We start from the raw sequence: 15,622 nt of genomic DNA, 5'->3' as shown, positions 1-15,622 counted from the left end.
GTCTCCCAAAGCACGTATTTTATCTCTGCAGAAAGCTGGCAGCCTGTTTGTAACTGTTTTATTTGAAGGAGCCCTGTTTATAGAAGTACAGACAGTGCAATAAATCGGGCATTTCTGTGGAACCGCTGGTTCTCTCAAAGGAAAGAAAAAGCTTTAGGCCTCACGTTGAAATGTGGCCTCTGGTTTTATGCCTATACTTCTGTTGATGCATATAATAAAGGGTGATGACTCGATCTTGTCAACTAAGGCTGCAGATAGAAAGACAGGCTTTTGAAGCAGATTTTAAAGGGTGAGGACAGGAAATTAAAAGGCAAACTGAAATCTCTTGAAATGCTAGAGATTTTAACAGAGTCCTGAAATGTAAAGGTTTTATGGCATCAGTGACATGCAGCTGCAGAGAAATAAGAAAAGAGAGTAAGTTCATGGGTCAGACTTTCTCAGCTTTGATGCCATGTCCATATTGCATTTACTCTACAGTCCTACCTACTCTTTTCATCAAAGAACTGGTGGATGAAGAAGCTACGGAAGGTAAAAGCGTCTCTCTGCGCTGTGAGCTGAACAAGGCTGCCGCTAACGTGGAGTGGAAAAAGGGACTCAAGACCCTCAAATCAAGTGACAAGTATAGAATGAAACGAGAAGGTGTCGTTGCTGAGCTCATAATCCAAAACGTAGACACGGCGGATGCTGGAAATTATTGCTGTGTGTGCGGAGACCAGCAGACTATGGCTGTTTTAACAGTACATGGTAAAACACGCAAACCCAGAAACGTGCTTAAAGTAACTGTAGTGTTTCCTCCGTTCATTTGGATGGGCACCCAGTGCGCCCTGCCACCTCCTTCACTGTGACTTAGCGATTTTTAGGTTTCCAAAAATTCATAGAAATTAGGTTATTCCCCGATAAGCTTTTTTCAGGGAACTTGCAATCTTACTCCCATACTTCATTCCTGGGACAACAAGGTGCTTTTATACATACGGGCCAGTTGTCATTGTTTTCAGTTAGTCTCATGTGTAAAGCAAGCTGAAACCTTCTAGCTGCCAATCATTCTCAGTGAGAACTTTGATTTTTACTGAAACGGATGTGTTTGAAAGAGAATGTCAGTTCAGGTAAAAATGTTAGTTTTCCCACCATGTACTGAAATGAATATTTTCATTTCAAACTGACATTTTAGAATGAAACTTCAGTGTTTCATTTTTTATGTCGAATGTCTTTTCATTTGCTTAAATATGTGAAGGCAGAGCGAACATCCTCCTTTCATTTCAGTTTAAAAGTTCATATGAGAAAACCAATTTTTTTTCAAAAATTTCAAATTAAGATTTATTTTTTGCTTGAAATTTTACAGGAAAAAATTGGGTTTTCTACTGATGTTTTCTACTTCTGTCTGTATTGATCTGTGACTCTAAGTACATGTAAAATATCTCTGTGTATTACTGCAAATATTGAGTCCTTGCCTGGTGATACGATTTCTTTCCTCATACTGATTCCTGGAGGCTTGTGACAGTTTATGTTCTTGTATTGGCATATCAGTTCAAGATAATAGGGACAAGGAGGAGGATGTTTAATTTTAACTCTTTGGAGCATTACGTCTCACTGCCCATCTTGCTGTCTCTCAGCTTTGCCTGCGTTTTTCAAAGAAGGGCTGAAGAACAGAGAAGCCACAGATGGTGCAACAGCCACTCTGCGCTGTGAGCTAAGCAAAGTCGGTGTCCCGGTGGAGTGGAAAAAAGGGGACAAGCTTCTCAAACCGAGTGATAAGTATAGGATGAGACAGGAAGATACTTCTGCAGAACTACTGATACGAGACCTGGAGGTAGAAGATACAGGAGAATATATGTGTGTGTGTGGAGATCAGAAGACCTCGGCTGTATTGACAGTCCATGGTAAAGAAACCAATTCTCGCTTATGGTATCGGTATCTCAGAGATCCCCCTTTTCTTTGAGATGTCCCTTTCTTGCCTGTTTTGATGTTTTGATTCTGCAGCCTTTTCTTGGTCTTCAGGCTCATTTTAAAGCGAAAAAAGCACCCATATGTAAGGCCAGAAGTGACTAGGCCTCTCACAACATGTTTGTTTTCAGAGAATTTGGCACTCACGTCTCACTTGCATCAGTGGATTTCAATGCTTAACTTGAAGGAAAGTTTGTTTTAAAAATGCTGAGCTCAGTTAGGAAGAGGGTTTTTTTTTTTTCGTTCAGGAATGGATGACTGTGCTTCTTCCTTGCAGGACTGTGATACATCCTGCTGATGGGGAAGAAAAACCCAAACCATTTTTCTGAAGGTCCTGATTTAAGGAGTAGTGAGAGAAATTTTGTTCCTCCCTCTGCCATGGTGAATAGTGTGACAGTCTTGGTTATGCTTTAGCGGAGGCAATTCACATGTAGTTCCAGTAAATGAAAGAATTGTTTTCATTTGAGATATACCTTAATGCTGAAATGCTTTTAAGGACATGGACAAAACTGTGGAGGCAAAACTCTCTCTTCTCTCAGATTTCTCTGCATGCTTTTCCTTCCTCTTCTTTATCCTGATCAAATACACTTCTGTTTTTCCCTTCTTCTAAACTAGCATTTTCTTCCCTGTGCCAGTCACTTGCTGAAAAACCTCCCCCTGCCCCCAGTTCCTGATATTAGAGCCATTATGCCCTTGGAAATTATGGCTTAAAGGTGCACCTAAAGTTAGTTTGCCAGTTTTTTTCTGATCAAGAAAGGGAAATTATGATATCGGGGAAGGTATTTCCTGTAGAGATCTGCAAAAAACAAGGCTGTCATCAAGGGCAATGACTTTCAGTCAAGTGATTAGTGTTCAGGACAGATGGACTCACATGGCAGTAGATACAGAGGACTATTGGAATCAGCTGGGAAATGGTGAGCATGCCGCATAAGTCAACATTAGAAGAAGGTTATTGTGACAATTATCCCTCTAAGGTCCCGCAGTAGTTTTCTAATAGATGCAATTTTCAAGATAGTGCAGGATCACTGTTGAAGGAGACTGTGATTTAGTTTGCTCTAATAGCGAAGGACAGGGCTCAGAACCTAGTCCTGTGCTCCTCAAGGTCTGATTAATGGTTTTGATGGACTCTTTGTTTATATTACATCCCTTAGCTTTGCCTGCATTATTCAAAAAAGAACTCATTAATATGGAAGCCACAGAAGACGGAACAGCTACTCTACGCTGTGAGCTAACTAAATCCGCTCCAGTGGAGTGGAGGAGAGGGCAAGAAGTCCTCAAGCCTAGTGACAAGTACAAAATGAGATTGAAGGATTCCATTGCGGAGTTGACAGTCCATGGCTTGGAGGAGCAAGATGCGGGAGATTACACATGTGTGTGCGGAGACAAGACGACGACTGCGTCATTGACAGTGCATGGTAAAATACATGGGTTTAATAGGGATTTTCTGCATTGTCATCTGTGATCTCAAGCAGGATCACAAACTGATCTTGATTCCATCTATTATTTTAAATTTTATGACAGCTGTACCAAGCGCTGGGGATATCTTTCCCTCACTTGGGGCTGATAAATAGCATCATACAGTCTTTTTAGTCCCTGATTTTTCTTGTTAATACAATCTGGAGGTAGATAATGAAGACCTTGGTGAAGTCATAAATAACACTTTACGTATTTCCAGAGAATTAATTTCTCTAGGTGTATCACTGAGATTTCATTTATTTTTTCTTGAATGGAATTAAAAGGTGATTATCCGTTGTGATAAAATAGAGAAAGACAGGTAGGAATGATACACTGTGTCTTGGAGGTTAAGTAACGGATCGTGTTCATTTTAAGTATTCATCTAATCTTAGCACAGGCTAGAGCTGTGCGTAGTTCCTTGAAAGTTCAGGGTCAGCTTTCTACTATTTATATCTTAAAATGCCTTTAAAGCATATCTTCTGATACTGAGTTTTGCAACACTGATTTCCAGTTCAGTTGTGACAATGCCAAATGTGGCCTATTGGAAAGCAAAAGGCAGGGATGCCCCTGAAATCACTGTAATTTGCCACTCAGGTACCGTATATTTTAATCAAAATTTTTAGAGCTTAAGGGTTTTAATCCAGTGGAGCAATCAAGATGCAGTATTTCCTCATTTTTAAAGTGCTCTCTCTTAACCTATGATCTTCAGCCCTTCCTCCACATTTTAAGAAAGAATTGAAGAACATGGAAGCCACAGAAAGTGGCATGGCCACTTTATGCTGTGAACTGAACAAGCCTGCAGCTTCCGTGGAATGGAGAAAAGGTGACAGAGTCCTGAAGCCAGATGAGAAGTTCACCATAAAACTTGAGGGCTCAATTGCCGAGCTGATGATTCGTGATTTAGATCTGACAGATGCTGGAGATTACACATGCCGCTATGGAGATCAGGAAACCACAGCTGCACTAAAAGTGAACGGTAAAAAATATATTCCCATTTCAGTGCATTATTTTCAACCATCTGTTTTTTAAAAGCATGGTAGTATCAGCTTCGAAATTGGAACCCTGTTTCTGATCAGTTTAGAAAACTGGATGGACATAGAAATAAGGGCCTGAATGTGCTGGTCAGTATCAGGTACTGGTCAAGCATTCACTGCAAAAATTCCAGGTTCCGTTGGGATATTCGTCTTGGTTCCAACTCACTTTGATGTTCACGTTCAGTAGTAGTTCCTAAAAAAGGACTATCATATGTCATCACTATGTTGATTGTAATGACGTTACAATCCTAAGGCAGAGAATATTACGATTTAATGATGGGATATTTTTGAGATAGTTTTCAGCCTGGTATTAAACATTCTTTGAGAATAATATGACAGTTAAGGTCTACTTAACCGTGTTCTGAGGAGACATCTCATGGAAAAGTGAGATTGATGCCTCAGATAGCTATCATTTACAAACCTTTTTAGAAATGATTTGCATTGCGATAGAACAGACATTCCAGTTAGGCTTTATTTTCTGTTTTGCTAGGCAATAGCCAAAGTAATGCAGGACTCAGTCCTGCAGAGTTTGAAGAAATCGAGACTGGTGTGGTTCTCTATTTTCCTTCCACAGAGCAGTCTGTAAGAAAAACCTCTGCCTTGTGAGCAAGGTGTTCTCCACCTTTCTCAAGTCACCATCATGTGGTTCTCAGAGTGATCATTAATCCTGCGTTATTAGGGAAAGCTTTGCTTGTCACATGTAGTCCATGGACCACAGATAAATAGTTATTTGGATAGCTGCTATGGTCATGCATTCTGTTCATTTTGAATTCCTCAGCATTGCCTGTACACTTCAAGGAAGAAATGAAGAATGAGGAAGCCACAGAAGGTGAAACAGCCACACTCCAATGTGAGCTATCTAGGGCTGCCTCTGTGGAGTGGAAAAAGAAGCACAAAGTGCTCAAATCAAGTGAAAAATACACTATGAGACAGGAAGGTACCACTACACAACTGCTGATCCATGCTTTAGAAGTCAAGGATGCTGGGGACTATACCTGCGTGTGTGGAGACAAGAAGACTACTGCAGCACTGATAGTGCATGGTAAAATACCTGAATCAGAAAGTCAGATTTTAATGTGTGACATTTCTCTTACCTCCTCTAGAAGCCTCAATACTGACTCAAAATGAATTCTTTCTCTTGCCATCATTAATTGTTTTTATAATGTGTTTTCTTGCCTTTTTTTTCTGATTTTCATCCATTTCTAACTAGAATTCTAGTTTCATTGGTTATACTAATATTCTTCTCTGTTTTCCTCTTCCTGCTCTGGTTGATGCATGGTTACACTGCTTTATATCACACTTAAAGCTGAAGGATTCCACTTGCTTGCATTTTTTGTTTTGCTTTACCTGCTTTGGACTTGAGCGGGGAGAGATGGAGTAGCTGGTGCATTCATTTTTCTTCACTTGAAATCTAAGATCACTTTATGTTAAGATTTGACAGATAATTTTAAATAACACAAACAGAACTTGATTCTTGAACTTGACAGCGAGGACAGCAAGCAGTAGAGTTACATCCATCTTTCTCACCTGGAAAGTCAACGAATCAGTTTCTTTGCTCTGCTACCAAGACCTTTTCATCTTGATATTTACCAATAAAAAGGATGATTTCAGTCTTGAACCCCCAGTTTAACTATAGAAAATAGAACTGGAAAGGATTCTGCAGATTATCTAGTCCACCCTTGAGCCCCAAGGCACCTCTGCCTAGCCTGTGCTTAAAAACCTCCAGTGGTAAAGAATCCACAATACCTTCAATAACTCACTCCACTGCCTGACTATCATTATTGCTGGAAAGTTCTTCCCAGTGCCAAACCAAAATCTTTCTTAGGTTGGCTTAAGTCATTACTTCTTGTCCCATTTTCTGTGGACATGGAGAAATATTTATTATCATTCTCTTTCTGAAACTCTTCTACAGATTTGAAAACTTTTGTCATGTCTCCATTTTATCTTCTCTTTTCTGGCCTAAGCAACTTCAAGTCTTTTACTTTTTCTGCATAAGTCATGTTTTCTAGACTTTGGCCCACCCTTGTTGCTTTCTGGACCATCTTCAGTTGATCCACATCTTTCTAGAAGTGTGGTGCCCCAAAATGGACAAAAATGCTCCATCCGAGGTTTTACCAGAGTGGAGTAGGATGAAGGAACTTCGTATGTCTTGCATATGACACTCCCGTTTATATATCCTATTATGATGATTGCTTTATTCACATCGAAATTGCACTTTTGACTTGAATTTGCTATGTGATCTCTTGTTAACCCCAAATCCCTCTCTGCAGATCTGCTCCCTATTGCTCCCCATCTTGTACTTGTGTTGCTGACTGCTCCTGAATATATTTTGCACCTGCTCTTGCTGAATTGCAGCCTATTTTTCACACCACTGTTTTGTCAAGATCCTCTTCATCCTAATCCTCTCGCAAAGTGCTTTGAGCTTCTCTTCCTTCCCAGCTTTGTATCATCTGCAAATTTAATAAGACTACTCTGAATTTCATTGTCCACATCACTAAAGAAAATCCTGAATAGTACTGAACTCCAGACAGAGTCTTGAGGAACTTTGCTCAATTCATTCTTCCACTGTGAGTTTCTCCCTCCCTTTGCCCATCAGATGACAGAGCCCAGGAATGAGGGACTGCCCCTGAACTTCTTGAGACATGCAGGGTACCTGGCCTTTCTCATTTTGGCCCTATGTTCTGTAATAATTACTTCACGCTCATTAATATCTCTCGCATTTTATAGGTCTCTTGAGTTTCAGGCCATTGAAGAATTTGTGATTTAGGCAGGCTATTCCTGATGTTTCCTTGAGGAGGGATAGTTTGTAGTTAATATTGTAATTATTGCCCTTGATATTGTTTCTTCAAGAAGTTACCACTTTGTCACACTGCCTTGTCCTGTAAGTTTGTTTCTGCTTGGTCATAAATAACAATTCTTGCATTTATTTAATCTTGCTTTCTTGCTGCAAACAGAAGTTTCCTTTTGTTCTTCTCCATTATTGCTATTTCTAAAAACCATGAGCTCTTCTGCTTCATAATTGGTGTGAGCCCAGTTATCCTCTTCATCCGTAGTCTCAAATATTTATTTCTTACTAGTCAGAGTCAGAACTTGGAGAGCCTTCTCTCCTGTTCTTTCCTACACATTCTATGTACAAAAGTGGTCTTCACGCCATTCCAAAGATTTAGCAGACATTGTCCCATCCTATTGCTTCCCCAACTAATATTACCACATTACCATCCAGTCTTATGCTCCGAATGATTGTTAGCTGTTTCAAAAGGGGGATAGGTATGAGGATACACCTGAACTTCCTGCTGTGATGGCCTTTATCAGATGTCCACAATGGAGACACCCTTCCTCTTCTTTTTCTTTTTTATTATTACCCAAGCACTTTCGAGAGGTCAGTCCAATTCTGCTCCTCAGCTTCATTCTGACTCTTGGGCTAGTTGTGTAGGTATCCTTAGCACATAAGGCAAAACCTTATATATTTTTTCTTTAGCTTTTCTTCCTGACCATGGTGTAACCGGCTATGTTATTTTCTCAGACTGAATTATACTGAGGAAATTAGAGCTTTGTCTATACGTGAAGACTTCCTCCCATTCCTGCTGTTTATTCTTTTTGTTTTGGTGACCAAGTACAGCATGTCATGAAAATGTTTGCTTTGTTCTTAGCCCTTCCTGCTCTCTTCAAAGAAGAATTAAGAAATGAAGAAGCTACTGAGGGTGGAGTAGTCACTCTGCGCTGTGAGTTGACCAAAACGGCTTCAGTGGAGTGGAAAAAGGGATGTACGTTACTCAAACCTAGTGAGAAATACAAAATGAGGCAGAAGGATGCCACTGCAGAACTGGTGATCCATAATCTAAATGAGAATGATGCTGGTGATTATACTTGCGTGTGTGGGGACAAGCAGTGCACAGCTTCCTTAGCAGTATACGGTAATAACCATTATCATGTAGATGTCCTAATTATCAGGCTTATGGGTTGGATTTGTTTTGTTGCCTGTGTCCGTTGTCATCTCTGCATAGTTTCTCTGAGTCTGACTTTACATGTCATGGTCATGAGAATTAATTCACATTTTATGGTTTATTTGGAAAGACCTGCACCCCAACTCCTAATGCAATACATATATTTAGGACCTGATCCTCTTGTGAAGTACATGCAAGATCAGGCCCTAAGGCAGCTCGCCACTCTTCCTCTAGCTTTTCCTTCCCCCACCCCTGCCCTTCACCTGGAGGTTGTGTTTGCTGCTCCATTTTAACACTCTGTCCATTACATCCTCAGCTCTGCCTGCAGGCATCAAGGAAAGCCTGAAGGACGAGGAAGTAACAGAAGGTCAAACAGCCACTCTGCACTGTGAGCTGACCAAAGTCGCTCAAGTAGAGTGGAGAAAGGGGAGCAGTTTGCTTAAAGTCAGCGACAAATACAAAATGAGACAGGAGGGCACGGTCACAAAGCTGCTTATCCATGACGTAGAATTGAAGGATGCTGGAGAATACACTTGCGTGTGTGGAGAACAGGAGACAACAGCTGCCTTGACAGTGCATGGTAAAAACCATATACATCTATCTGTATTGTCAACACCGTGTATTTCTCTACCAGCTCATCTGCTATTTGTTGTGTGTTCACCTGTGGTTGAATTTGTTTCATTTAACTTGTAAGCTGTCTCTAAGATCTGGTTGCATCCAGGCTGATTTTCTTCTTTGTCTATTGGTTTGTTTAATGTCCTAGAATTATGCGGAAACTGTTCCCACCGTAAAGTGTTCTCTGCTTCTGTACCTTAGCAAACTTCTCCCTCTCCCTACCATCAGCTGTGTGGATTTTGTCGTTTTTAATGTCTTTGTCCGTTCTGTGACCTTCAGCCCTGCCTGCAATATTCAAAGAAGAACTGAAGAACCTGGAGGCCATAGAATGCCAAACAGCAACTCTGCACTGCGAGCTGACCAAGGCTGCATCTGTGTCATGGAAGAAAGGGAACAAAATACTCAGAGCAAGTGAAAAATACATCATGCGACAGGATGATGCCGTTGCTGAGCTCGAAATTCGTGAGCTAGATCTGCAGGATGCGGGAGACTACACGTGTGTGTGTGGGAACCAATGCACCACTGCTTCTCTGACAGTGAATGGTAAATTCACCTTGCAGATGTGTGTTTATTTTAATTTGCTTCTCTGAAGGATACTAGTACTGTGTAAATCATTCAGCTACCAGCTTTAGACTTTTTCCTAGGAATTCGTGTGTGCAGGAAAGGAGAACTTCTTGTTCTGCCATCTTAATTTGGTCTGATATCCCTGCAAAGGGAGTAGAGGAAATGGCTGTTTCTCCATGCGGACAAGCTGCTATCCTGTAAATTTAAAGGAATAGTGCCTAGGAATGCTGGTGTTCGACCAGCTGAGATATCCTGCCCCCATGGAGGGTGGCCCTGAGATACATTCTCTAGGTTACATCTTGAATCCATCCAGCCACTTGTATTTTGACACAGTTCTTCTTTCAGCACAGTTCTTCTTTTCCTGCTGTTACTGCTGGGTTCAGTTTTCCAGATCATCGTAGTGATAACCTCAACCTGAATGGCTAGACTAAAGTCCCTGACTTGGCAAGATTTAAACATAAATTAAAAGGGTTCTTGATGCCAACTGCAAACTGCAGAGGTCTTAGTTTAAATACGCTGTGTATTGACTTTCCATTCCCAGCCCTGCCGGCGCTTTTCAAGGAAGAATTGAAAAATGAAGAAGTTACAGAAGGAGCATCAGTTTCTCTGTGTTGTGAACTAAGCAAAGCAGCTCCCGTGCAGTGGAAAATAGGGTCCAAAGTGCTCAAAGCAAGTGACAAATATCAAATGAGACAACTTGGCACTACTGCAGAGCTGGTCATTCATGACCTAGAAGTCAAAGACGCTGGAGATTACACCTGTGTTTGTGGTGACCGGAAGACAACAGCAACCTTAACAGTCCATGGTAAAAAGGCACTATTAAATTAATAACTAGCTCTATGGATAGATATCACTCTGAAATTCAGCTCTTTCAGCCCTGGATCAGTAGCCTGCCTTTGCTTTTTCCCTTTGTCTTCTCTTGTTCTATGCATAGCTCATTTCTTTCTGAAAAAGATTTGCTCAACACAAATTCGGGGGCATTATTAATCCCTCTCCCCCCAAAAGGAGGAAATGAGATGGGTTTTTTTCTTTTCTTCTCAAGCTTCCTGTTCTTGGGCACTTACATTTTCTAGCTTGTTTCCCCCTCATCTCCTTTGTTTCACTTCCTCACTGTTCAAACAAGTAGTGAGGGATGGGGAAGCCCAAGAGGGAGGAGAGGTCACTCTGCTCTGTGACCTGGCCATGGCTGTTCCTGGGGACTGGCAGAAAGGGCACCAGATTTTTAAAATCATAAATGCAAAATGTGATAAGAGGTGCTATTTCAGAGCACTTTATGCTATTTCATAACCTAGGTTTGAAGGATGTGGGGGACTAAACCTCTATGTGGGGACCAGCAAAGTAGAAACTACCTTGACAGTTAGGAATTAAAAAAAAAAAAGACAGGTTTTCAGCAGTTACACTCTTCTTTGTTCTACCAGCTCCCAATAAACCAAATCAGAAATAAATCCTTGTTTTATGTTAATAATCTCATTACCTGATGTTCTGCTCTCCTCTCATTAATGGGCATGTGTTTTAGTGCAGGAACCTTCCTTGGCTTTGAGGAACTGTGGTCAAAGGGACCCAGTTCTGTCCCCACCAGCTTTTTCCAGCAACTTCTAACTCTCTCCTGGGCTTTCCTGAAACATGCTTTTTTTCTGACCTGTCTGAGAAGTGGTCTGTGTTTGCACTCCCTCCCCATTAATATTAGCTGTGCACAAGGCAGGTTTGTGGCTTAGATGTTAAGAATTAGTTTCTTTGAGGTTAATGTTCCTGTAGTTTGTTCTTCCTTCGGCTCAGATTTCCAAAATGGGAAAGTGAGAACCTGAAATTCTCCCGTTGCATGTTATGGCCCTTCAGACTTCAATTTCAAAACAGAAATAGGTTTCTTTTGAACTCTGGATGCTTTCATGTATATAGTTTTCAGTCAAACAAACAAAATCGCTCTACCAGCCTCCTGGAAATCATACCTATCTAAGTAAAATCATACCTATGTAAGTAAAATGCTACTGTATCCAGTAGAACTGTGTATCTCTGTATTGCTTTTTCCCTATGAAAAGCAGCAGACAGTCAGGGAATTAATTGTTGATGGTAAGTGAAACCATGCTCGCATCACGCTTGAAGAAGGATCCTTTCAGAGTTTCTGAACTTGGCTATTGCTAAGCAAGTTTAGAATAGGATGAAAAAGGGAGGCATAAGGGGAAATAATCCCAAGTACCAAAAAGAAATTGGGATTTGAATTCTGCTTTTCTGATGACCACTTGTCCGTGTTGCATCCTTTAGCCCTGCCACCACTTTTTAAGGACGAGCTAATGAACAAGGAAGCAAAAGAAGGTGAAGATGTTGTTCTGCACTGTGAGCTTACCAAAGCTGCTCCTGTGGAGTGGAGGAAAGACCAGCGGATCCTCAAAGCAAGTGAGAAATACAAAATGAGGCAGGAAGGGACCAAGACAGAGCTGATGATTCGTGAAATAGCTGAGAAGGATGCAGGAGACTACATCTGTGTGTGTGGAGAGCACCAGTCTACAGCTGTGTTAACAGTCCAGGGTAAAAATTATCTCCTCTTTCCTGACTAGAAAAGTCTGTCCTCTCCTATCAGGTGTTCTGTTTTCTATCTCTGTTTGTCCAACCTTATTAACTGAAGTTCCATTTATTTGAAATAGTATTCCTTGTCTTTGATGATCTCCAGGCTGTGTATACCTGAAAATATTGTTCTGTATTCTCCTGTGCCCTCCTGCAGATCTGTAGAAGACCTCTTCAGTGATCAGGACACGTCAATTACTTTTATAGTTGGCAAAATCTTCTGCTGCCTTTAGGTCTTAGATTAGATGAAGCCTGTACATACTTGCTGGCCAATGTGACTTCTTGAAATCAACAACTTTGTTCTGCAGATATTCCTATTACCTCTCAGGGAAAATAACCTTGTAGTTTGGATTTAGAGCTTTGATGTTTAGATCCATCTGCAAAAAGCTATTTTGGTGTTTGCAATTTCTTTCTATTTTTTCTTTCCCAAAACCAATTTGCAGTATGTTGCAAGTTATGTTTCTATTTCATAGCCCTGCCGGCACTTTTTAAACAAGAGCTTCAAGATGCCAATACAGAAGAAGGTGGTACAGTAACACTGAAGTGTGAGCTTACCAAACCCAATGCTCTAGTGGAGTGGAGGAAAGGAGATATTATTCTCTACCCTGGTTTGAAATACGAGATGAAGCAGCAGGGCTCCACTACGGAGCTGGTCATTCATGACTTAGAACTGAAAGATTCAGGAAAGTACACCTGTGACTCTGGACATCAGCAGACAACGGCTGCAGTCACTGTGCATGGTAGGCAGAGTGCTGACCCTTGACTCAGTAAACACGGAGTGAAAGGAGCGTCTCTCAATGATCCCTACTGCTCTTTATTTGCTTTGTTGCTGGTCTTCGATAGCAGCATACATATTCGACTTGAGCCTGACACATGGTCAGGGTAGAAGGGTTCTGCTTATAGTATCTGGAATGATTAATCAGCATCAAAGCAATTAAACCTTGCCAGGATGTCAAAATATAATGAATCCTTATGCCCTCTGAGTGCAGGGAGTTTGGCTGCATATGGGAATTTGGGGAATGATTGTTCATGGCTTTGGTAGGCCTAAGGGATGCGACGACTGGGCAGAGCTGTGGCTAAAGGATTTCTGTAACATGTTCTGAATGCGCAGTATTATTACTTGAGGCTTTGAGCCTCACGTATGAACTTTGAGTGTAAACAGCTGTGTCCTCATGGGTTTTCCTCAGCCCTTTCTTCCAAATTGAGCAAGATCTTTTCTGAAGTCTGAATTTCCCCTTCCTCTTCCATTTGTTGTCTTATTTTCATCTTACTGTGCTATCTATTCCTGTTCTTGAGTGCTGACTTGGTCTTTTAGATGTTGGCAGAAGTTTTATTTGGGGATCAAGTCTGTCAGCCAAATATTGCAAACTCACAGATGTTTATTAAGGAAGAACAAGGGTCCATGTAAGAGAAAGAGCATCCCGCTGTGTCCCCGTGTTCTTTGACTAAACCATCCCTAGCTGGCGTGGAGACACTGGCGTGGAGACCATTCGGTGGACCACTTTGTGAGACCAACTGTGTCCCTAATTTCACAATCTGTCCTCGCCTCTTGTTTCACCTAATGATTCAAGAAGGATGCTACCAAGAAAGAGAGCTGCAGCCCAAGGATTGTGGAATCAGGAGAACAGACCGTTTCTGAAGAACGATGGTAGGATTGGGTCCGTTCAGGAGTAAAGCACTGTTAAAACATTTACCTCTCACATTTTGCAGCCCTGCCTGTCACATTTAAACAACCCCTTCAAAATAAGGAAACTGAGGAAGGAAGTACAGCTACGTTCTGTTGTGAGCTGTCAAAACCCAGTGCCGCAGTGGAATGGAAGAAAGGAGGAGTGGAGCTGCAGCCCAGCCAGAAATATGAAATGAGGCAGAGGGAGTGCTTGGTAGAGCTCTTAATACATAATCTCAAATTAGAAGATACAGGAGAATACAGCTGTGATAGTGGGGATCAGGAAACAAAGGCATCTTTAAATGTGAAAGGTAGGTGGTGTGAGCTGATTCATAAAGCAGTAGATATCATCCCACACAAAGCAACAGCTTGAATATGATTATTTTGAAGTGCATAATATTTTGCCCATAAATATTTCCCTTTGCATCTGATGCACCCGGTTTTTGTTTGTTTTTTTTTTAAACGAGAATGGAAGAGGAAGATACTTTGTTATTCCAGTGCTGCATTGGTGTGTTGGATTATAAGAAGAAACACTTTTTAGCCTTACAGCTTGGGAGAGATTAAAGGAAGAACAAGGCTTTAGCATAATGTCTGGACATTTCACGTGACATGTGACTTATGTATTTAAAAAAGGATTTTCTTCCAAATCCTGGAAAGAGACTCCTAACTACCTTTCTGATTTCTCAAGGCTGTCCGTGGAGTTTTCTGTATTTTTTTTTTCTTTTGAGATCTTTGAGATCAACCAAAGGATAAGTTCATTCAAATAATTCAACCCTGGAAAGGATTTGACCCAAGGAATACAGGAAAGAAACTTTTTAGGTGCAGATGTCTGCTTCTGTTGCGGCAAGATCTGTTACCAGCTCCAGGCAAACTAGAAAACGTGGATCCTGCCTGGGAATGTAGCACTTGAAAATCACAGTAACTTTGTTCCCCTGAAAGTCAGTCTAGACATGGTAAGCAGGACATGACTCAGGCTCCTGTTTTTTCTTTTTTTCCCCTTCTTTTAGCCTTGCCAGTCCTTTTCAAAAAGGAGCTCAAGGACAAGGATGTGGAAGAAGGAGCTGCAGTGAAATTCCAGTGTGAGCTGACAAAGGATAAGGCAACTGTGGAGTGGAGGAAAGGCACCATGGAGCTCTTCCCATGTGCCAAATATGACATTAATTTAAACGGTCGCATAGCGGAACTCGTGATCCACAATGTAGAACCAGAAGATGCCTCCGATTATACGTGTGATACAGGAGACCAGCAGAGCACAGCAGTCCTCAGAGTGAATGGTTAGCATTGCACCAAAATGGAGCAGAGGCTAGAAGGGTTTTGTGCAATTGTGTGGTTGATATTCTGTTAAGTCCTTCCAAAAGTAAGATAAAGAGCCAAGCAGGTGCTCAGTGATAAATCAGAAGATGGAGAAATGAATTTTATTGGAAGGGATTCAGAGAATGTCTATTTAAGTCTATAAGGCACAGTATCTAGGCTCATTCCTCTACTATTAATAAAAGCAAGAAACTTTGCATCATGGGGATTTTGAAATTCTAATAGATCTTTATTTTTGGCGCTTTGCATTAATTACTGGTTCAGCTGGATCAATAATTAATCATAGGCCAGTTACAAAAGTGTGTTGTTTTGTATTGCTTTCTGTTTTTCATTGTCCTCTCATGAAAATCCTGAAAACATCGTGCATTTAAACAAACCAGGAATAATGTGTGTTGCTAATCATGGTCTGTGAAAGGTTTGTGACTGTCTCATTTGTTGGCTGGAACTTGTGTTTTCGATCTAAGCCACAGCTTTTCAAACTCCTGGTGGCTGAATCTGAGCCATGAAAGCAGCTGCTGGCTCACCTAGGAGTC

The 15,622-nt window shown here is 41.1% G+C and overlaps 1 protein-coding gene across 1 annotated transcript in view; it reads left to right on the top strand.

Moving 5' to 3' along the window:
* LOC136991349 (obscurin-like) overlaps nt 1-15,622 on the top strand; it is a 157,830-nt gene that overhangs the window by 54,207 nt on the left and 88,001 nt on the right. The window contains exons 29-41 of the mRNA XM_067292216.1: nt 478-744; nt 1,611-1,877; nt 3,093-3,356; nt 4,106-4,372; nt 5,209-5,472; nt 8,081-8,344; nt 8,691-8,954; nt 9,269-9,532; nt 10,095-10,358; nt 11,813-12,076; nt 12,586-12,852; nt 13,823-14,089; nt 14,786-15,052. Of these exons, the coding sequence (XP_067148317.1) occupies nt 478-744; nt 1,611-1,877; nt 3,093-3,356; nt 4,106-4,372; nt 5,209-5,472; nt 8,081-8,344; nt 8,691-8,954; nt 9,269-9,532; nt 10,095-10,358; nt 11,813-12,076; nt 12,586-12,852; nt 13,823-14,089; nt 14,786-15,052 (3,450 nt within the window). The remainder of the gene's footprint in view (nt 1-477; nt 745-1,610; nt 1,878-3,092; nt 3,357-4,105; nt 4,373-5,208; nt 5,473-8,080; nt 8,345-8,690; nt 8,955-9,268; nt 9,533-10,094; nt 10,359-11,812; nt 12,077-12,585; nt 12,853-13,822; nt 14,090-14,785; nt 15,053-15,622) is intronic.

This window comes from Apteryx mantelli, chromosome 2 (assembly GCF_036417845.1).
Source record: "Apteryx mantelli isolate bAptMan1 chromosome 2, bAptMan1.hap1, whole genome shotgun sequence".
Taxonomy (NCBI): Eukaryota; Metazoa; Chordata; class Aves; order Apterygiformes; family Apterygidae; genus Apteryx; species Apteryx mantelli.
This window is presented reverse-complemented; position numbering and strand designations above follow the sequence as displayed.